General features: G+C 40.0%; 1 protein-coding gene across 4 annotated transcripts in view; it reads left to right on the forward strand.

The window, feature by feature from the left end:
* FAF1 (Fas associated factor 1) overlaps positions 1–23,180 on the forward strand; it is a 302,183-nt gene that overhangs the window by 92,214 nt on the left and 186,789 nt on the right. For all 4 annotated transcript variants that reach the window (XM_027824594.3, XM_037907794.2, XM_043552605.1 and 1 more), the window contains 3 exons: positions 3,443–3,534; positions 4,585–4,673; positions 22,029–22,134. In XM_027824594.3, the coding sequence (XP_027680395.1) occupies positions 3,443–3,534; positions 4,585–4,673; positions 22,029–22,134 (287 nt within the window). The remainder of the gene's footprint in view (positions 1–3,442; positions 3,535–4,584; positions 4,674–22,028; positions 22,135–23,180) is intronic.

Genomic DNA, 23,180 nt, shown 5'->3' on the forward strand with positions numbered 1-23,180 from the left:
ACTGGAGAAGACCCAGCTGGTGGCCCCTACCCTGCGTCAGACTCAACTTGCTAGTCCCGGCTGTGCTGGGGAGGATGGGACTTCCTCTTCCCCTGCACAGCATCTGGAGCTGGGTCAGACCCACCCCCAGATTTCTCCCCCAGCTGCAGGAAGCTCTACAATCCCCCCTCCTCCCTACCGCACCCATCGTTCCTCAGCTGAAGGCGGGGGGGAGGAGGAAGAGATCCCTGTACAGGGAGCTGTTCCCCCATCTGCCCATCCTGTGCATCCAGACCCCCTCATACTCAGACCCTCCCACCGAACCTCAGCCCCCCACACTCAGAACCTCCCCGATGATTCCCACTCCCCCTGCACCTAGACCACCCCGACAAGTCACCCGCACCCAGATCCCCACCCCACTGAGCCCCACTCCCCCAGCATCTGGACCCCCTACTGAGCCCCCCACACCCAGACCCCCATGCTAAGCTCTATTCCCCACTCACACCCAGACTCTCCCCCACCCCCTCCAGCCCCAACCGCCTTAATCTGGATCCCCTTGCAGAGTTCCATTACTGTTGCATCCAACAAGCCCCTGTGCATCCAGATCCCCCCCCCACACCCAGATCCCCCACTGAGCTGCTTGCGCCCAGATTGCCCCACACAGAACCTTCTCAACCCACATCTGGATCCCCCCACACTAAGCTCCTCTACACTTGGATCCCGCCATGCTGAGCCTGCCTGCCCACGCCTGGTGTGCCTGGCACAGAGGGACAGGGCCCTGGGGTGCTTCTGGGGCAGGGCCGGTCCTTGTGCGGTGTCAGGATTGGGTCCACTGCTGAGTCCATGTCCTGGGCTGGGGAGCTGTACTGTGATCTCCCACCTCTGTACAGCCACTGGCCTGTGCTCCCCAATGCCTTGCTGGAGCCTCCACATTTATTTGACAAATAAAATTAGCAGAATTTTTCATAATTTTAAAATACAGTGTGGAGAATTTTTATTTTTTTGGCACAGAATGCCCTCAGGAGTAATCATAAAATTGAAACAGAAACAATTATTTTAAATCTGGTTCCTCAACACACATAGTAATACTATATTTACATGTATATACTGAAATAGCCATACGCTAGGTACCTTTATGTGTAATATATTAATTGGAGTCAAGAGTTAATTCTTGAAGTAGGGGTTGATTAAGTGATAGGCTGACAGTGAGGATGTAATGACTGAAGTCAACTTTTGAAGACATTTTTACTCACCTAAGGCACCCTTTTCAAGTCAATGGACAATTGGTTTTATGGGCGAAAAACTGTTAATTAAAAGCTGTAATAAATCATATGTTTTATAATGAGTAATTCTTCCTTCCTCTTTTCATATCCTCTTGTTCCTTCGCTCCTCTTTGTTCAGTGGAATTTCTTACCTGCAAACTGCAGTGCCAATCTAGTTTCCTGCTGAGATGCATTAATCTGTGGCTTTAGAACACAGAAACACTGGCGGCTGCAGCATGTATTTCAGCATGCAGAGCTCCAGATACTCATTATATGTCTTCCTGGTGTGCTGCACATAAGTATGCTTATTTAAAAAGGAGAGAAAGTGGAAATTCATGGAAAGTGCATTAATATTTAGTTGTATTAGAATTGTTATGCCCATGCACTTCCTTTCCCCTCCAATCATATTCCCCGTCTCAGACTTAGAATAGGTTCTTCCGCACCTTTGACTAATGCATTTTTAAAGTGAACGCTGGCTGCTGGTGCTGTTGTTAATGGAATGTTCCCCAGATATTTGCCTTCCTGTCCTTCCAGGTGGCCCTGAATCTCTCTCCTCTTATGGGTGATTATCTCTCTCTCTCGCTGTGTTCATGGCTGGCTGTGGATCTTTAGTCTGGGAGACAGTTATAGATAGCAAGAACTATGTTTCTTTTGAAGATTTACATCAGCCAGTACTTCATCTTGATGCTTGCCTCATCTATTTTCCTTATTATATCCTTTTATTTAAAACCACAAGTGGATCCCACAGTGGTGTCAACAGAATGCTTTTGCTTGCAATATGCAAGTTGAGGAAAAATACCGGGAGGGCCAAAGGGGAACTTGGAAGCAGTCTTATTTATTTATTTTTTTTAAAATTCTTTTGGAAAACTAATCTTAACTGCACTAATTTTAAAATGGCTGTATTTGAAGAACCATCCTAACCATGCTTTAAAATTAAGATTCAGAACAAGTTGTTGTGCTGTAATTCCTAAGCAATTGATTTTTGTTGTCAACTACGAGTGTTATTTATTAATATGCAAATAAGAGCAATCTGTCGTACATGTTTATGCTTAAAATTTCAGACCTATTCTTCTAAAAAAGTGTGTGTTTGAACTGCCAAATCCTCATTACATAACTGATCCTTCAAATTTATGTTGGAACTGTTACTGTACCTGAATGAAGTTGGTGACTAGGAATTTAGGTTTTTAACATTATTAATTCCAACATAAAATTATTGGCTAATATTTTCAAAGCAGCTCTTAGGGTTCAACTCATGTGTTTTCCTGTCCTGAGGAAAAAAATGGAGATTTTGAAAAATTTCACATCCCAATTTGTGACCCGGCCTAAATCTCAAATTTTCAGAGACCTGGAGAAAAGAAAATCAGTTTGGGTCTATCAAAATGTATTATTTTGAAAATTTCAGAAGTGTTTCATTTTGATGTTGATTTAAAAAAATGTTTTATTATAAAATTAGCCTAAATTTGAAAATGAGTATTTGTTTTGAAACAAAAAACTGGAAATTTTCACTTAAAATGACAAAATGGGATGTTTTGAATAATTTCAAAACTTTTTTTCCAAAGCTTTTTTTGAAATGAGAAATTTTTTGAAACTGTGTCTTTCCTGTGAATAGCTTTGGTTTTGATGGATCAGCATTTTTGGTGAAAAATGTTTGGTGAAAAAATTACCAAGCTCTGCAAATGAAAGATGTGTGTCTAAGGTCCTGATCCTGCACCACTGAAGTCAGTGGGCACAGGATAATTCCTCCGTATCTTTTAGACATCTTTGAAAATCTCAGTCATTTAATATTGAAATCAAAGCACACTGCCGTGGGAGGGGTATGTGTGTATTACTATCCTCTCCTTTCCTCCCTCAATCCCCCCTCCATTTGAAATGGCCCTTTGGACTTTAGCAACATTAAATGAAAATTAGTTTCCCTAACTGTTTTTTCCCATTTTATTTAATTTAGTTTTTGTCTAGAAACCTGGGCTGCTGAAATAGTTTTTTTGTTTATGTGACAGTATTGTATGTAGTGGAGAAAGATGCACAAATATTAAATGCTTTTTGAAAATGGATATAATATAACAGGAAAGGAGTTGAACGTTGGACCTTGGAGCCATAATGTTGTTCTACTGCAGCGAGGCAGGGTCTGATATTTTGCTTCCCTAAATATAGAAGAATGTGAACATGATTTTGTTGGTATTTTTTCTTTGCCTTCTCTACAGGAGAGATCAAACACATTTTAGAAAATGAACTTCAGATTCCTGTATCGAAAATGTTGTTAAAAGGCTGGAAGACTGGAGACCTAGATGATAGTGTAAGTTTCCTACAGTTTCATCAGTGAAATGATTTAAATGTTGAAACCAATAAGTGCTTGAAAGTCAGCATAACAAACACAAGGACTGTTTGATTTCTATGTTATTTTGATTCTAGTAACATTATTAAAGAATCCGTTTGCTTAAAATGTTGCAAGTGGAATTATGCATTATTTGCCCCAACCTCCGTTATCCTGTTGATAGTATTTGCATGTACAGTCTGATATTGGTACCTGTAAAATTCACATTATTAAATTAGCAATAAAATAAAGAATTCTCTCTTCAGGCAAAATTCTTGGCTATACCGTTGTTTGTAAATATGTATCAACAACTTAATCGGGAAAAACTGAACTCTGAAATTTAAAAACAAACATTGATTAATCAGGAAATGTTCAACTCACATAAAATGGAAAAAAAATCCCAAACAAACAAAATGACTGGACAGTTAAGAAATAACAGAATTCAGTTTTCCCAGTCAACTGTAACTCTGCATGTGTTTTTCCACCACTCTCCACCCAAATTTAAGATAACGCTACATAAACTGTGCAGCTTTAAACATTGGCAACATGTGCCGTGTACCATGCTGAGCAGGATATATGTAGTGGATGGCTATTGCATACATTGTGCCACAAACATGATCTCTGATTATCCTCCAGTTCATCTTCCATTGCCAAGACGGCAACACCAATATTTTAAACCTCCTATGTATACAAACCAATGATCTAGACTTGCATCCCACCTTAATTTGCACGGTTGGTGTGAAAAGAATCGACTTCTGTAAACCAATTTAGCTACCTTTATAAGGGATAAGTTTGTACCACTGTTCACTTATTGTTCTTCTTAGCCTAAAGGAGCTGCTGTTTTGTCTGCCTGTCTGTATGTTTTAGAAAGGATTCTCCTACAAGTGTTTGTAGTTTTTACTATGGCAGATCAAGGAATTATTTTCAATATATATATTTTAATTTAAAAAAAATCATTTTTTTAAAAAGGCAAATGATTAAAAAAAACTGCATAATCTACAGTTCTTGAACAAATGTTGTTTTTTTTCGCAGACTGTTTTAAAAACTCTACACTTACCAAAAAATAACAGTCTTTATGTTCTAACACCTGATCTTCCACCACCTTCTTCAAGTAACTCTGGGTAAGGCTCTTTGTCATACATTTATGAATATGAGTTTAGATGGTGCTTTATTTTATTTCTATGGAAAAACTGGGGTAAACTTTCAAAAGAGCATCTGCCAGGCCTCTACTTGCATGCATGCAAAACTGAGTGTGCACTAACATGCATCTGCACTCAGTAGGTGCAAATGCTTTTTAATGTTTAAACAGTGGTGCAAGTAGAATTTATTTCTTACCGGTACCCTGAGCATAGGTGAATCATGGGAGGGACACTCTCCAAGTGGCCCCCCCACGTGATTCCTCCCCAGGGAGGGGGTTGGGGGGGCTCTGTCCTCCCGCTGCGCCGGATACAGGCTTCTGAACCACAGGGCTTTTCGGAACTGCAGCGCCGAAAGGAGCAGATGCAGGAGCAGCATGTGGGACTACTGGGCAGCCCCATGCAGGCAGCTTCTCCGGCACAGCTCTACCGCCCCCAGCCCCAGCTCCAGCCCTGTCCTCTGGTGAGGGTATACAGACAGGAGATGCAGCTGTATGGAAGGGCTGGAGGTGAGACTGGAGGGGCGGTACAACTGCGCCGGAAGAGCTGCCGGTGTGGGGCCACCCAGCAGCCCTACGTTCTGCTCCTGTGTCTTTCCAGTACAGTGTACTGGCAATAAATTTCTTAATGGTATGGTGTACCGTACTGCCCTACTTGCACCACTGTGTATAAGTCTTAGGATTTACAACCTCAAAACCCATTTATTGAAAAGAAATTTTGCAAACACAAATTCTCTAACTCTCATCTGCCATAAGGTTAAACTGTATAAAGTGTATGCACAGATTTTTGCTACTGCTAAGTGTGGATGATGTATACTGAATGCAATTTTTGTGCCCACAATAGTGGATGCTGGCCTTCAAGGATTTATCACATGACAGCAGTTACTTTAAACATAAATATCTAAAAATCCTTATCAAGTCACCAGCAGTTCAGCCATGATCCTTTCCAAATGGTTAAAGTGTTACACAATGCTGCCCTCTCCTGTTGGACTTGTGGATATTTGAGTGTACGTAGACGTGCTGTACAATTCTCTTCAATTAAAGGAAATTTAAATTCTCTTCCATGTTACACTTGAGTGTTTTAAATCCTCAAATAAAGACCTACTATGTTAAAATAGCTTAATGAGACATCCGTGGATATTGGAACATTTTGAAAATAAATTTATTCCCTGAGAAGTGAAATGTAATTCTCACTGCCATAAATTAATATTGGCCAGACGTGATGGCTGAGGCAATATCTTTTGCTGGACCAGCTTCGGTTGGTGGGAGAGACAAGCTTTCAAGCTTATGCAGAGCTGCATTTCTTCAGCGTACTCGGAGTGCCACAACTAAACGCAAGGTGGAACAGATTGTTTCGCATAAGTACTGTAGTTGTTATACTTTGATTGCCAAAAATTGTTTCCAAATTGATATTTCTTTTTTTCCAAAATGTAGAATGATGCATGTAACTAGTAAAAACCTGTCTGAAATGGGCCATCTTGATTATCACTACAAAAGGTGTTTTTCTTTTGCTAATAATAGCTCATCTTAATTAATTGGCCTCTTAGAGTTGGTGTGGCAACTTCCACCTTTTCATGTTTTCTGTATGTGTGTGTATATATATATCTTCTTACTATATGTTCCATTCTGTGCATCTGATGGAGTGGGCTGTAGCCCACAAAAGCTTATGCTCAAATAAATTTGTTAGTCTCTAAGGTGCCACAAGTATTCCTGTTCTTTTTTTAGTAAAAACCTAGTTACCATTATTACATTGCCACTTGGGGGTGCACAGTAGTTGAGTCTAATAGCTATAATTGTAGTCCGGAGGTGGGCAAACTACAGCCCGCGGGCCACATCCAGCTCACGGGAACGTTCTGCCCGGCCCCCGAGCTCTTGGCCAGGGAGGCTAGCCCCCGGCCCCTCCCCCGCAGTCTCAGCACGCCGCACTGCCAGTGCTCTGGCCCACCACTCCTGGCGGGCAGCGCAGTGGCATGGCCGGCTCTGGCATGGTCAGGGAGTGGGGAATCCCAGGGGGCAATCCCAGGGGGCAATCGGGGACAGGGAGCAGGGGGCGGTTGCATGGGGCGGAGATTGGGTGGGGCGGAGGTCTGGGTGGGGACCGTCAGGGGACGGGGAACAAGGGGGGTTGGATAGGTGTGGGAGCCCCAGGGGGCCTGTCAGGAGTCGGAGGTGTGGATGGAGTCAGGGGACAGGGAAAAGTGGGGGTTGGATGGGGGTGGGGTCCGGGGGGAGCAGTTAGGGGCGGGGGTCCCAGGAGTGGGCGGTCGGGAAACAAGGAGCAGGGGGCATTGGATGGGGCGGGGATTCTGAGGGGGGCAGTCAGGGGGCAGGAAGTGGGAGGAGGCAGATAGGGGGCGGGGTCCAGGCTGTTTGGGACGCACAGCCTTCCCTCCATATAGTTTTGCAACCCCGATGTGGCCCTCGGGCCAAAAAGTTTGCCCACCCCTGTTGTACTCTAACCAAAAATCAAGCAAGTAGACACAGTTGAATTGTGAGCTGAGCCACATGTTGCAACTTGTTTGGAATTTATTCTAATAGTCTTAAGAAATCTAACCTAGCCTTGTAAGTGGAAAGAAGAACTTCGGACTCTCTGCAAGAGAGAGTTGCCAACACAGTCATGTCACTGAGGATAATGATTAACAATCAGTTGGAAAAGTAAGTCTTGTATCGTAACTACTAGTAATATATATTCCAATATTATCATAAGGCATTTGCTCACAAAAGTCTGCTTCACAGAGGCAATGAATAATACCCTGGCTAGAATTTAAAAGTCAAGGGAGTTAGGTACTCAATTTGCATAACATTTCAATGGGAGTTGGGTGCTAATTCCCCTTCCATCTCAGCATCTATACGGTGTGTTTTCATACTGGTATATTGGTGGTTGTGGTGCTTAAGAGCTGGATTGGGCAATGATTTAAGGCTCCCAATTAAGCATTTAAACTAATATGGTAAGTGTAAAGCAGCTTCAGTGTTGGGGAGGAAAAGGGTTAGAGGGTAGAGAAGGAATGAAAAATACAGGTTTGTACATCATCTTTAAAAATCTAAAGATTAATTCCCCTCCTTTCCTCACCCTTTTATGGATTGATATAGAGATATTCCTGTTTAGTTTGAGGGTTCAGTCATGTATCGTTGGAAGTTGGTCATGCACCACAAAGTCTCATATCCAAAATGCCTATTAGAAAATAGCTTTAGCTATTGTGTCCAGAGTTGAAGTCAGTGGGACTACTCACGTGGTTAAAATTAGGTACGAGCTTAACTAATGTGCTGAATCAGAATCTAGAGCCTTAGAAGCTTGGAGCTAGGTTACATGAAAGACTGCCTTTCCTTGTGGTATAATGCCATAGCTGTGATAAGTAGAGGCACTCGTACAGGAATGTCCTTGCAGTTTTTTTTTTTTTTAAAAAGTGGGGGGCGGGGACTGTTAGTAATAAATACTCTGTGATAGTTTGTGAACTTTCAGAATGCTCTTCACTTCATTGGACCACCAGAGTCAGACTTGTTAATCTTTTGGACATGGCAAAGCTCATCTATTTTAGAAGTGCAGGCATTTGGACAAGCCACACAGTGAGGGGTGAAAAAAGAGGCTATGTTATTATGTATATTAGAGTTCTGTTTGATGGTAGCAATTACAGTTGTAAGTGCAAGGGCCGTGAACAGTTGTGTACATGGAGATAGTTTGAAAAATGGTTACATTGTGGAAAACTTTCAGTCTTGAATTTTTGAAAAAACTCTTTCACCAAGTCTATAAGCTGCTGCATTTCAATCAGTTTAGAAAATTCAGATCTTTTTGACCAGTTCTGGTTGTATTATTGAAAATTGTTTAATGTTGTAGAGAGATGCCCAGAGCTTGAGATGGCTGCTCCACTTTAAAATTGTATTTATTGTAATTGAAATAAAATAGAGTTTAAAGGGATGCTTATATGAGTTCTGAGTCCTCTTTTATATTTTGGAGGAAAATGATGTGATCATAATATTATGTGACCACTTGATTTGAACGCTTTAAAAATAATATCGCATTGCTTGGTAAAATCAAAGTTTATTGTTGTCACGACTTCACAGTTTAAACTTGTTGCTCAGTGGGAATTAGTTCTGGGTATTTTAAAAATAAATTTGGAAGCTTTGGGATAGTAAATGATGATTAATTAGTGGCTACTTAAATGTGGATGATTTGAAGTCTAGATCATCTCCCTGAAGTCATAAATTCTAGATGAAAGGGGAAGCTTGCCACCAATTAAAGCATCAATGGAGATCAAAACACATTTAATTGAAGCAATGTACCAAACCCAGTTACACTATTTATTGCCTACTGTTAGGTCAGTGACAATTCAGATTAGTTTAACAGCATCCCTCTTTTAAGAAATACAGGTAACTTCTATCATTAAAATGGACATTAAGAAACTTTGTCACGTATTCATGAAATCCATCTGGATAGTGATCTGTCTATATTAGGTACTTATATGGTAACTGTTACCATAGTGTCTGTGCACCTCAAACTCTTTAATTTATTTATCCTCACAATACCCCTGGGAGGTAGGGAAGTGCTGTTATCCTCATCTTACAGATGGGGAACTGAGGCAGAGGTTAAATGACTTGCCCAAGGTCACATGGGAAGTCTGTGCTAGAGCAGTAACTTGAACTCAGATCTCCCAAGTCTTAAACTAGCATCCTTACCACTGGACTGTCCTTTCTGTCTGTCTCTTCAAATGCATTCCTGGTTTGTACTAGAGATAAATAATCATAACATATAATAGCTTTAGAATAGGGCTGTCAAGTGATTAAAAAAAATCAATCACGATTAATCACACTGTTAATAATGGAATACCATTTATTTAAATATTTTTGGATGTTTTCTACATTTTCAAATATATTGAATTCATTTAAAACACAGAATACAAAGTGTATAGTGCTCACTTTATATTTATTTTTTATTACAAGTATTTGCACTGTAAAAAACCCCAAAATAAATAGTATTATTCAATTCACCTAATACTGGTAGTGTAGTGCAATCTCTTTATCATGAAAGTTGAACTTACAAATGTAGAATTATGTACAAAAAACCGCCTGCATTCAAAAATAAAACTATGTAAAAATTTTAGAGCCTGCAGGTCCACTCAGTCCTACTTCTTGCTCAGCCAGTCGCTCAGACAAACAAATTTGTTTACATTTGCAAGAGATATTGTTGCCTGCTTCTTGTTTACAATGTCACCTGAAAGTGAGACCATACAAATGTTTAGCATATCGGGCACATAAATATCTTGCAACGCCAGCTACAAAAGTGCCATGCAAATGCCTGTTCTCACTTTTTGGTGACATTGTAAATAAAAAGTGGGCAGTATTATCTCCTGTAAATATAAACAGACTTGTTTGTCTTAGTGATTGGCTGAACAAGAAGTAGGACTGCGTGGACTTGCAGGTGCTAAAGTTTTACATTGTTTTGTTTTTTGAGTGCAGTTATGTAACAAAAGAAATCTACATTTGTAGGTTGCACTTTCATGGCAAAGAGATTGCACTGTGGTACTTGTATGAGGTCAACTAAAAATATTTTTTTTGTTTATCATTTTTACATTGCAAATATTTGTAATAAAAAATAATATACACTTTCAATTCTGTGCTGTAATTCAAATAAATATATATGAAAATGTAGAAAAACATCCAAAATATTTAATAAATTTCAATTGGTATTCTAGTGTTTAACAGTGCAATTAAAACTGCGATTAATTGCGATTAATTTTTTAAATCACGATTAATTTTTTTTAGTTAATTGTATGAGTTAACTGTTATTAATTGACAGCCCTACTTTACAGTAATGTGGTGTTTCAAAAATCTGAGATTTGACATAAGTCATTTGACACACGTGTCCTCCTTCAAGGAAAGAATCTGACTATAATTCTACAAGCTCCCACCTTGTTCCTGTTCTTGACATCAAGGGTCCTTCCATCTCCTGTGTGGTATATACACAGCTTCTCCTACAAACACACAGTTTTCCTGATCTAACCTAATCTTCAAGATTGGCTGAGTCTTCTAAACACCTCCACTGATCAGAGCAAGTATCTAAACATTACAGCGAAGTGGTTGAACGGTTTAAACAACAAAATCTGCCAAGATTTCTGTTCTATTCTCCCTAGACTTTTATGCTCGCTCATCACCATAGTAGTATCTGAGTGCCTTCCAGTAGTGCATTAAGCAGTATGACTACACATCTGTCATGTGTTTGTTCTCTCATCCTCTTCCTTGAGGGAGAAGCATGAGCAGGAGTGTGTCTTGTTTTGATAGTGTCTTTGTGTGTGTGTGTTTGTGTGTCTGTATAAAACACACACACACCCTTCTGTTGCTATGTGCTTATATTAGAGAAGATAAGGTTTAAGAAATGTGCTTTGCTTTTGGAGTGGAAAGTGGTGAGGTCAGGGGTGGTCCTTAGTTCTTGGGGCAGTTTGTTCCAGTGTCTTGGACTGCCCTTAGAGACAGTTCTGTCTCCTGCACAGATGAGCTGTATCTTATGTAGAGAGTTCCGTTGTGCCAGAGGAGCAGAGTTCTCAACCATGCTTTTTGTCCTAGAGCTTTAGATGGTCTTTTAGCTATCCTGGGCCCAGGTCATGGAGTGGTTTGAAGAGTTCAATCTATTTAGCATAACAAAGAGAAGGTTAAGGAGTAACTTGACTACAATATAGAAGTATCTACATGGGGAACAAATATTTAATAATGGGCTCTTCAATCTAGCAGAGGAAGGTATCATATAATCCAATGGATGAAAGCTGAAATTAGACAAATTCAGAGTCGAAATAAGGCATACATTTTTAACAGAGTAATTAACCATTGGAATGACTGACTAGGGGTTGTGGTGAATTCTCCATCACTGACCATTTTTAAATCAAGAGTGGATGCTTTTTTAAAATATATGCTCTCTAGAAATTATTTTTGGGAAATTCTGTGGCCTGTGTTATACAGGAGGTCAGAGCAGAGGATCTCAGTCGTACCTTCTGGCCTTGGAATCTATATGGACCAAGACTTTGAACTTGAGTCAAAATTCTGTGGGAAACCAGTTTAGAGAATGGAGGACAGGTATGATATTTTTGCAGTAACCGGTGTTGCTGAGAAGTGCTGCTTCATTCTGAACTAGTTGGAGTTACCTAAGTGCTGAAGGCTTCATATCCGGGTATATAGCTTTGCTGTAATCCAACCGAGAGGTGATGAAAACATGAATAACTGAGGCTAGGTCTTCATCTGTCAGAATGGGATGGAGTTTCTTAGCCAAGCGGCGATGGTAGAAAGTGTTACTCATGGATGCTATTATCTGAGAGCTTAGCATCAGCAAGGAATCCAACAGGACTCCTGGAACACAGGCTGAATTAATCAGTTGTGTATCTTCATCCAACAGAGATAGCAGTGTATTTGCAAGCTCTTCAAAATACTCCCCTCTCCCAGACAGCATCACCTATGTCTTGTTCGGATTCAGCTTCAGTTAGCACTTATTCATCTAAGCCACACTGGTCCACCTTGGTGGTAGTGGCATGGTTATATGTGGTGAAGGGTATGTAGAGTTATGTATCTTCTACATGTTGCTGACACTTGAGTCCATGTTGTCTGACCATTTCACATAGTGATTGAAACGGAACGTAGAGTTCCACAAGGATCTATTCTCTCTCTCTCTCTCTCTCTCAGTGAGGGGCCTTCTGGTAGAGGTGCAGTTTCTCATCACTGCTCATTGGTGCATCCCTCTAGGAAGGACTCAAATCATTTTAGTGCATTGCTCAGGACCCCACTGCCTCTAAGTGAAACAGCAGTATTTCATGATCCGCAGTGTCCAAAGCTGCAGAGAGGTATAGGAGGATGAGAATGGATATCTGTCTTCTGTTTGTTGACAGGAAATCATCCATCAGTGCCACTAAGATGGTTTTGGTTCCATGTCCTGGCCTGAATCCAGAATGAGCCGTTTTAGAATGTTAGCTTCAGTTAGATGAGCTTGTAGTTGCCCTTTTTGCTGGCTTCCCTGGGAGCTTGCCCAGGAGTGGGAGGTTTGACGCTGGGTGGTAGTTGGCTAGGACTGAAGTATCCATAGTGGGTTTCTTCAGTGTTGGTTGGACTCCTGCATGTTTGAAGGAGGAAGGGAAGATTCCTTTTCTGAATGAGGTATTAGCTATTTCAATCAGTTGTTCATGACTCTCTTTCACAAGCCAGGAAGGGCATTGGTGGGTTTCACAAATCTTTGGTTGAGACTACTTTAGGGAGTCCAGAACTTCTTGAGGAGTGAATGTGCTGAACTCTGGGAATGCAAGTGATTGTTGGTTGGTGGGCATAGGCAAAACGGATTCATGCTGTTTGAGATGCCTTCCTGAATGTGCATGATCTTTTCAGCACAGTAGAATGATATTTCTCATTCTTTGCAGCACTTGGTACTCTGCTCTGATGCAGGCTGTAGGCATTCAGGATTAGGGCGGTAAAACCACGTTGTTAGATAACTCCTTGGGGCGGGATTTGGCAGCCTCAGTGGAGGCTAATAGGACAGTTTTCTCGGCCTGCAATAAAGCCTCAGTATAGGCTTTAAGGAGTTTGTTTCATCAGATCTGAATCTACAACCATTCATGGTGTGCTGGATATAACAACAAAAAAATTTTAAGTCAACAAAGGCACAATAAATTACTACTCAATGTTGATAAAATCATGGATAAAGGCTATAGTTTAGCCGTAGAATCATTTTGTGGGATGAGATTTTATTAGACTAGCGGTATGACAGTTGTAATCACAATTTTAGATTTGATGGAAATCTCAGAATTGATCCTTTGAAAGAGGTCGAGAAACATTTTTTTGTTAGAAGTTGGTAACAACTTTTTCTGACATAATTTGAACCTGCTGATTTGGAAAATGGTTGTTACCAAGCTGAATTCTGACATTTATACTCTCAAACTTGCAAATAAAGTGTGGTCACCAGAAATGTTCGATACACCAACAGAAAGTGCATGAACTTGTCAGCAAAATCAAACTGTTTAGCACAATTCCTTTTCAGTCTATTAAGTACAAAATAGTTTTAACACCTGTTGCACCCTAATATTCAACTTTTTATAGCATTTGGTCATCCATATGTCATAATATGAGAAATAAGTTAATAATGACATAGACATTATTTTTCCTGTATATGTAAAATCACTTTCTTGCATGTTTAGTGTTTGTTTTATAGTACAGAGTGCTTTGTTGTTAGAATAGAATTAACAGAAGTGGTGGTGGTATTTTTTACAGATACAGCACAATAGTTAGATGAGGTGGTGGTTTATGACACTGGTATTGGTTACAGGAGCCTGGTTACACTTGTATTGGTCACAGGAACTCCATGCCAGTTTTCTATATTCTCTGCATTATTTGCCAGTAATCAAGTGAAGAAGATATGCACGAAGCAGGTGATTGCATGGAAGAAGGGAGGCAACATTCATTAAAAAATAAACTGCAAGATGCTGAATACAGAGAGGCCATTGATAGAACTGAGTCCATCTTTCATTCAGAAAAGACAGCACTAGTCTGTGCTGCACAACATTGATATGTCCAATACACTGACAAAGACAAAAACCACAGGTTGCAGAAAACAAGTGCATTTGCATCCAATGTATCATGTGTGGCAAGCTGTAGTCATCCCAGTATAGATATGGATGTTGTAATACAAGACGGTCCTGTTTAGTGAAACCTATGGATTGGAAATGCTGCTGCATGTTTTGTCAAAAAGTATGCCTCAAACAGAGACTCATTTCTGTAACTACATTGAAGATGAGTGAACAGATAATGAAGGCAGCTGTATTTTACCACATTATGTATTTACATTAGTTATGAAGGAATCCTAAAAGTGAACATAGCCCAACAGAGAAAACCCTACTAGCTATGGATACTGAGAACGGTATTATTGTTCTCTCATCCTGGTTCCCTGTACAGCCAACAATATTGACATACATGATGCTTCTCATCATTCTGTGCAAAACAAGTCACTGCTTGGCAAAGAGGACCTGCCCCTGATGTGATGTTGAATGGTCTAAAGCCATCAGACAACATCCACTCAATGTTCCTAAATACAATTGACACAGACATACCAGCCAATGGAAGAAATAGTAAAACTAAACCAGTATTCAGGGACCCTATTTGCAAACAATGATACTCTAGATCTGAAGAAAACTGAAAAACTGCTATGTGGGCAACTGCGTCTGATATGGCCTTCATCATTAAACGTCAAAACGAGAACCCAGAATGTGGATGGACACATTTCAACCAATTGCACATGTGACGGGGCAAGGCCAGATGGCTATAGAAAAGTAGTGGGAGACATATACATTAGCCCCAGGCTAAACAAATCCCTGTTACCAGGATAAGTAAATGGCAGCTGCTCCAGGTCAATTAAGACACCTGGGGCCAATTAAGCTCTTTCCAGAAGGCAGGGAAGATAGCTAGGTTGATTGGGACACTTGAAGCCAATTAGGGGCTGGCCGAAACTAGTTAAAAGCCTCCCAGTTAGTCAGTTGGGTGCCCGTATCAGGAGCTGTAGGAGGAAGCCACGCTGTTGGAGGAATTAAGCAGTACAAACCATATCAAGCGCAAGGAAGGAAGCCCTGAGGTAGCGGTGAAGAAGATATTGAGTGGGGGTTGCTGTGGTGAAGTGGCCCAGGGAATTGTACATGTTCTATTTCCAAAAAGTCAGCTACCATAGCTGCTACTATTAGGGTCCCTGGGCTGGAGCCTGGAGTAGAGGGCGGGCCCAGGCTTCCCCCTCCCTTCTCTGATTAATCACTGAGACTGGGAGACAACAGAGACTGTGCGAGGGAGGGTGGCTTTTCCTCACCTCCCTTGCTGGCTTATGATGAAAATGGCTCAGTAGGCTGTGACCCTTGCCCCTAGAGAGAGAAGGGCTTCGTGGAGGGTCACAGTGAGCCTCTGAGGCTAGCGAAATCTGCCAGGAAGAGCGGGACCTACTGAGACAAGGACAGAGCTTTGTCACACACATGACACCAGAATGAGAAATAACTACCATTGGATACTTGCCAATCCATTCAAGCCCTTGCTTATGAGTTAGACACCCTCCATACTGTTGTACAGAGATGCATACATGTTTGGGCAACCGTATGAGGTTTTAACTGTTGATGAAGTTCTGTGCCATAAACTGATGGAACTACAGCGGGTCACTCCAGAGTACAGAGCTGGCTTATTCCACAATTTAGGAGGGCTCCATATTTCAGTGAACTGCCAAAAACTTATTGGCCATCAAACTCAGTCTTCAGGGCTAGCAGATGCTTGGATGGAAAGTGGAGTTCTTGGATCAAACACGATAAAAACAAGCTATGAAAGTCAAGTCATGTGCCAGGGCAATGTGGGCTCACAAACTGACATTTTGAGCACTGATACCTGATTCATCCACAACTCTTGGACTGTATAGTGGCGCATGATCAAGAGCTTAAAGAGGATGTTGGCAAAACCGATCAGTCACATTCTTTTATGGTGAGCTCATGTCAGTTAGTACTTCATAAAGATTTCAAAATTTCACCTCCACATTTCTGATCAGAAAAGGTGAAAGTATTGTGAACTTCAGGTTTTGGTGACAGTACATGGAAATGGTGGCCATATTTGTGTTCAGCTGTGCCCAGAGAGAGGCAAATTGGGAGCTGCATCTCTTCACTTTCAAATGCAAGTTGCCATTCTTCCTGAGATATGACCACAAAAGCTATGGAAGGTAAGGTGCCACCTACATCAAAGAAACGCATCCGCTGCCAGCTGAAATGCTCAAGGAGTTCCAGCAGGGGAACTTCGTTGTCAAGAGATCATGTCAGAAATTCAACCAAGTAGACTCTGATCAGAGCCAAGAGTGGCTTAATGGTATAGGAAAGAAAGAAGGTGGAATTATAGACATCACCAAGACTCACTCAGCCCTCAGCAGATGGGCCTTGTTTTACAATCTGAGAGCCCGTATCCCAGCAGATACTAGAGCCATGTTCCATATTGGCTTAGATGATGAACTTATTCATAATGAGTCAAGAAAGGCAAGGAAGCAACAACAATGAAAATGAGGATGCACTCATACAAACACTTCAAAGGTTTAAGGTTTTCTCTGGGGAGGAACCACCCACTTCATTGCAAGATATTACAACAAAAAATCTGGCTACTGAAGCCATACAAGACACCCCCTCGAATGCAAAGATCCTAGGACAAGTGCAACTGGACAGCTTCATGGAGAAACTACCTGTGAAGCTGGTAGAACTGTGAAATTCTAGATTTTGAAACACGAGTTAATGCCTGTCCCTTTGGCATTAGCACAGACAGATGGCAGTCTAAGAATCGGCACAAAAGCAATACTGTGTGATGTACTGACAGCTGGTGTCCCTGCCCACCAACAATCATCTCTGTTGGGAGAAGGTATCCTGTGATAGATGCACAAGCTTTGGTACAAGACTGGAGCAGTGTGGAGCCGAAAGATTTGGAGACCTTGCAGACGTATTTGTAAAAACAGTACATAGGACTGGAACACACTTCCACAGAATAGATGTTGTGTTTGACAGCTACTACAAGATATCTGTTAAGAGTGGTATCAGACAAAAATACCCAGTAGGTACAAGACCTATCTAAAGAGTGCTGGAAGGCAGATATGTGCCTCTTACAAGTAATAGGATGAACTTCATCCTGCTTCCAGAAAAGATAATAAGGAGGGCCTTGCAATATTTTAATCTGAGCCACTAATAATACAAACACCTACTGCCCAAATCCAGTAGTTTTTCTTCCGAATACAATGGGTTGGAAACCAGAGGACAGAGGTCTGGTGCCACAGCTCATGTCATTCCCACCTATACCAGAAGACTGCATGAAGGCAATATTCTGTGCTGCACAACAGAGCCCAGAGTGGTACAGGATAGAATGGTTTATTTGTACAGGAACATGCAAACGCAGAGAACTGGAATGTGGTTGCATCAATATGACACTTAGAACAAGTCTAGACAACAGTGCTACATCGGCGCAGCTGTGCCAAGGCAGCTACAGCTCTGTAGCATGGCTGGTGAAGACGCACTCTCCCATCTGCATGATTACTCCAGTCAGTGAGAAGCGGAAGCTATATTGGCGGGAGATTGTCTTGTGTGAACAGTACAAAACTTGCATCGCTGGGGTGCGTGTATCTTTTTCACACCCCTGAGCAATGTAAGTTAGATCAACTTAAGCCGCAGTGTAGACCTGCCCTTAGTGCTTAAGGACAGTATCGATAAGTAGATGTGTCCATATAAGAAGTGACCTAATAAGGTGATGTCTTCCACTGTATACCAAAGTTTCTTGACACTAATGTATACTTAACTTGTGTGCATTAAAATATTTACTTAATGTTTACTACAGAAAATATTTTCACTCGTTTTAAGTTTCTGATAGTTTAATCAGCGTGTATACTTTTGTTTCAAGATGCTAATGCTCAAGTTATAAGAGCCATGTAAACATGCTCTGTCATGGTTGCATAACGCATTAAAATATTTCTAGTACCTCTTGCAACTAAGAAACTGACATTCAATAGCTTTAGAAAAAGGTTGTGCATATTATTTGATCGCTTCTGTTACATTCTGCAGCTAATTAAGATCCGACTGAAGTATGTTAATCCTAAAATAAAAGGAAATAAAAGTTTTACACTTCAGCAATTTCTGTGTGTTGCTTTGTTCGCTCTTTTTAGAGATCTTAATACACAACATACAGCTTGGTAACAACCATATTTGGATTCAGCACACCCTAATTATCTTTAAAAGACATAGTTATCAATGTTTTAACAAAAAAAAAATACCTCTTACAGTTAACTTTTCTGAAAACCTGCCTAGTCTTATTTGATGTATTAAGGTAACATTTAAAAAATGAAATCTTTATATATAAATATAACTAATTAAATCTACATGTCCTGTTTGAATGATGTTAGTTGGTATAGACTACCACATTCAGCCATCCAAAACCTGTAGGAAAAATAAAAAGGGAGGAAGTTGGAGGATGTTTCTTTTAATTCACCAGGGAGTAAATTCCCTGCCATCTGTTTTGCCAGTTCTGGGTTTTTTTTGTGCATGTTCTCTTACCTTGGCCCTCCTTCCCTCTGCTCCCCAAAATGCTGCATCCCAACTGGCCAAAGTGCAGAAAGGAGGCAATGGCAAACACGGGGGAAGGGGTTTCACAAGACTTCATGTGGCCCCAAGCATCCTGTCCTTCTTCCCTTCCCCCCCACATATTCACTGCCAGGCCATCTTTGTGAATGCCCTGCAGACTGGATTCAGCAGGTTGCCACCCTAGTGAACAGAAGTCTGGCGTTTTATAGCAAAGTGTTCTGTGAACTACTTAAATGTTTGTAATGTTTTGTTTTTAACTTACTGAACCATAACAGATAAAAGCTGCTTGGCCATGTGGATTTTTTAAAAAAAAAATCTGGTTTCTTCAAGAGATTGTTGAAAATGCTGTATTTCCTCTAGTACACATTCTAATTTATCTGAGCAATTTAATCACGTGTCTGGATAGGAAATAAAAAGTACCAACAGAGTAATAGGCCAATTCTTCAACTGCGATTTTAAGATTGTTACAGAGCAGTGGTGATTGTGACATGGTGTCTTGGTGTATGTTAACAACTGTAGCAGAGTGTTAATTAAGAATGATGTAATCTGCAACTGCAATTATTAGTATTGTCTGTTTAGCTGGATAGGAGCTAGAGCTTGCTTTAGTTACTTTAAAAGCTTCAATAATAATGGTAAGATTAATGTTTTATTTCCACATCTGCTCATGAGACAGTTTTAAAATCCTGACGTTTAAAATGCAATAGAATGTAAACATAAGGGCTTCTGCTCATTTACATGTTAGCCAGATTTTCTAACTGATTGCTGCTTGAACCTAATCTGCCATCTCCTGCTGCATTAGCTACAACAAACATTAAATTTACATACTGATTTCTTATTTTGTGTTAATGTAAATAATCTGTAATTACAGTAAATTTGGACTTCTGTTGACATGAGCTTGTATAAATCTGAAAATTTAAAATGGAAATGTTAATTACCATGTGTCATATCTATCCATCTAAAACTCTGAGATTTTTTTTGGTAGAAAATCCTTTATACTTTAAAAAGATCTTGCCTAATGGGAAACATTGAATGAATTTTATGAAATTGTGTAGAACTGAACTAGAATAAATACAAAATACTGGCAAAATTGAACCTAGCAGTCAACTGGGGGATCTATCAGGTTCTCAGAAGTGCTGAGGAACTGCTCAAACCTTTGAAAATCAGGGCATTTATTTAAATGCCTAAATATGGATTTAGGAGTCTAGCTTTTAGCACCTATTTTTACAATATTGGCCATAGGTTTTATCCAGAATAAGATACAAGAAACCCATATGTTACGGCTTTTTTAACCAGGAGATACTGATTTTTCTAACCCATTGTTATCTCCTAGACAGAAACAAAATGAAAGCTATCAACCTTAGCTGTGTCCTCAAAAGTTTCTCACTGGCAGAGCCATTCCAGAGGTCATCGGGGAAGGGACTGCTTTGGACTGCATATTCCCTTTAAATTTCTTCCATGGCTAATTTGAGATTGTCAGAATCAATTACATATATATGTTAGGTGTGGCTTGCAAGGAATCTCATTGACATTTTCAGTGAGTCTCCAGGATGTTGTTCCCATGAGCCTGGGCAACTGAGTCTCTCACAACACAGGCAAGTTCGGTGGCCTGGAATATTGTAGTCAATAGAACTACTTGCATGTGTACGGACTTCTTGAATGAATAGATTTGTGAGATTGGCTCCTACCCCTGTAGCTAAATTGGTGGGTAGTAGTAGAACACTGTATCAAGAATTATTCGTTTCAAAAACATATATATTTGTATTAATCTCTCGGCATGCTGGAAGAACAGAAATGACTGATACGTCTCAAGAGATGATTTTAGAGGAAGACTTTTTTTGAAAGTAAGAAATAAAATGTGATCATGGCAAAATGTGAAGGTCTAATGGCATAGAACAGTGTCAAAAGCAAAACAAAAAAGTTGCATACTTAATATGGAAATTGATTTACATGATGTATGTCTATACTTTCCATTCTGTTCCAAGTTTCCTGTGATTATCACTTGTTATGGCAGTACCAGTACATAAGCATTAGTAAGATTTTTTTATTCTTATTATTTAGGCTGTTTTCTAAATTCAGTCACTTATTAGCAGGAGGAGAAAATTAAAAAAGCAAATAAACACGGCTTCATTCCAAAGCTCTTAGAAGAGATCAAACCAACATAATATTGCACTGAGATTCTAATGTGCTGTATGCTGTGATGTTTCCTATAGTGGTTTCACTCAGAAATTTTCTTCTGTTTTGAAAGAGATCGTGAATTCCAACATTGTTCCCCATTTTAAGTAAAGGGGATATTTTTCAAATCCATAAAAACTTCAGAGACAACAGAAGTGCTTTAAATACATCCATTTTATGTGATAACATGGTTAATACAGTAATTATTATGTGGTGGTTTTATTTAGTCCACATATCAGTGAAGATTATGATTATTATTTATTTTTTGCTTAAGAATTTGCAAGTATTTTATGGTACATTTTAAAAGTTTGGTAGAGCACATTGTTAGTACTGACTACATGATATGCCAGGTATTTGTTTTAATGCTTGGTGCTTCACACTGAGAAATCTCTCACTGGCTATTTTTTCCTGTCTGGTCGTTGTGTATTCATACAATTTTTGCCTGATTTACACTACAGGCAGCTCTGTTGAAGAGCAAAATTTGTCTTGGTATACTTAAAATCAGTGGTTTCAGAGTAGCAGCCGTGTTAGTCTGTATCCGCAAAAAGAAAAGGAGTACTTGTGGCACCTTAGAGACTAACAGATTTATTTGAGCATAAGCTTTCGTGAGCATGCATCCAATGAAGTGAGCTGTAGCTCACGAAAGCTTATGCTCAAATAAATTTGTTAGTCTCTAAGGTGCCACAAGTACTCCTTTTTTAAAATCAGTGGTGAATGCACATTGTAGTTCGATGTCTTGGCTGGATATAGTTACATATACATGCCAGCCCAATATTAATTCAAAAATATATGTGATAAATGTATCTGTTTGTGGTAATAGCATATGACTCTCAATTTTGAAAATTCTTACTAGCAGAACATAGCCTTTGAGGTTGCAGACACCTTAGTAGAGAAGGAGTTAACAGGTTAGCTCCCTTTGGTCATTCTCAGTATGTTTTCTTGCCTTTAGGAGCAAAAAGAGAGATGATAACATTGTGCCTAGACTTGTCTGTGTGGAGTTTAGGGTACTCCTGGGGTTTTTGCAACTAACTGTAAAGCAAGCTAGAACATGCTCATCCCTGATTTTCTTGTTTTTCTTCCAACCATTTCAGTGCCCTGCAGGAGTCATTAAATCAAAACTTCATGCTGATCATCACCCATCGAGAAGTCCAGCGGGAGTACAACCTCAACTTCTCAGGAAGCAGTACCATTCAGGAGGTGAGTTCTGTCTCACAGCTGAAGAATAAATGTAGCTCATTATAGCTAATGTCAACTCTGTTAAAGAGGGCTTATATGTTCTAGTTGGAAACTTCTTCATGTTTGATTATTCATTTTTTAGTTTTAATTAACTTGATCCTCAAAGATTACTGTAGATAAACTAACTGACCAGACCTAGAAAGGTTTTAAGAAATTTCATATTCAACATATTTAAAAGAAATAGATTTTCTAACACAGTTTACACTTTAATAGAAAAATAGATGAATAATGTTTTATTATGAAAGCAATTATTGAAGAGTGAGGAGGAAAGCTAGTTATAGTCCAGGTATACTTTATTTTTAATCCAGTGACATGCTTTCTCTTGCTTTCCTTTTAGCTTGCTCTCTCCCAGCCACCTGCCCCCTCCCCCTCTCCCCCCCCCTTTTTTTTTTTTTTAAAGTACAACTGCCTGTTATTCTGTTTCCTTCACTCTGTCTAGGTTGGGAGCGAAGTGGGTTTTTTGTACAACTGATATCCTGTTGTTCCATAGAATGGCCAGCAGGGGGTGGTGTTGCAAAGAACAGTGCTGGAATGATGTTCCCTAGAAACAAAGGTAGTCTCTGTTATGCGTCTTGCCCTTCCAATTTTAAAACTGGAAACCCTTGTCTGGTTTCTTAATTCTCTTCTACAGCAAAATATTATTGCCAACTACCTCACTTCACGTGACATCCAGCGTACAGCCCATTTATAAGAATCTGGCAAGTGTATTCTAACATGTATGAATCCTTCATATTTCCTGGTGAGAATTCTGAAGATGAAAATATTTTATTTCCAATTTAAATATGTTTTTCTTCGGTTTGAGGTTTTTTTCCCATTCAAGTTTCTAAAATTTAATACATTTTCTTATAAATTCCTACCCTAAAGAGCATAATCTAAGGTCTGTAATATTACAGGAGCAGTAACCCACACCCTTACGGTAAAGGGGCCTTAATCATTTCCATCATTATTAATACTATTTTTCATGACATCTCTAGTTGGGTCATTTTAAATTCCCTTGTCTGGAACAT

This window comes from Chelonia mydas, chromosome 8, assembly GCF_015237465.2.
Source record: "Chelonia mydas isolate rCheMyd1 chromosome 8, rCheMyd1.pri.v2, whole genome shotgun sequence".
NCBI lineage: Eukaryota > Metazoa > Chordata > Testudines > Cheloniidae > Chelonia > Chelonia mydas.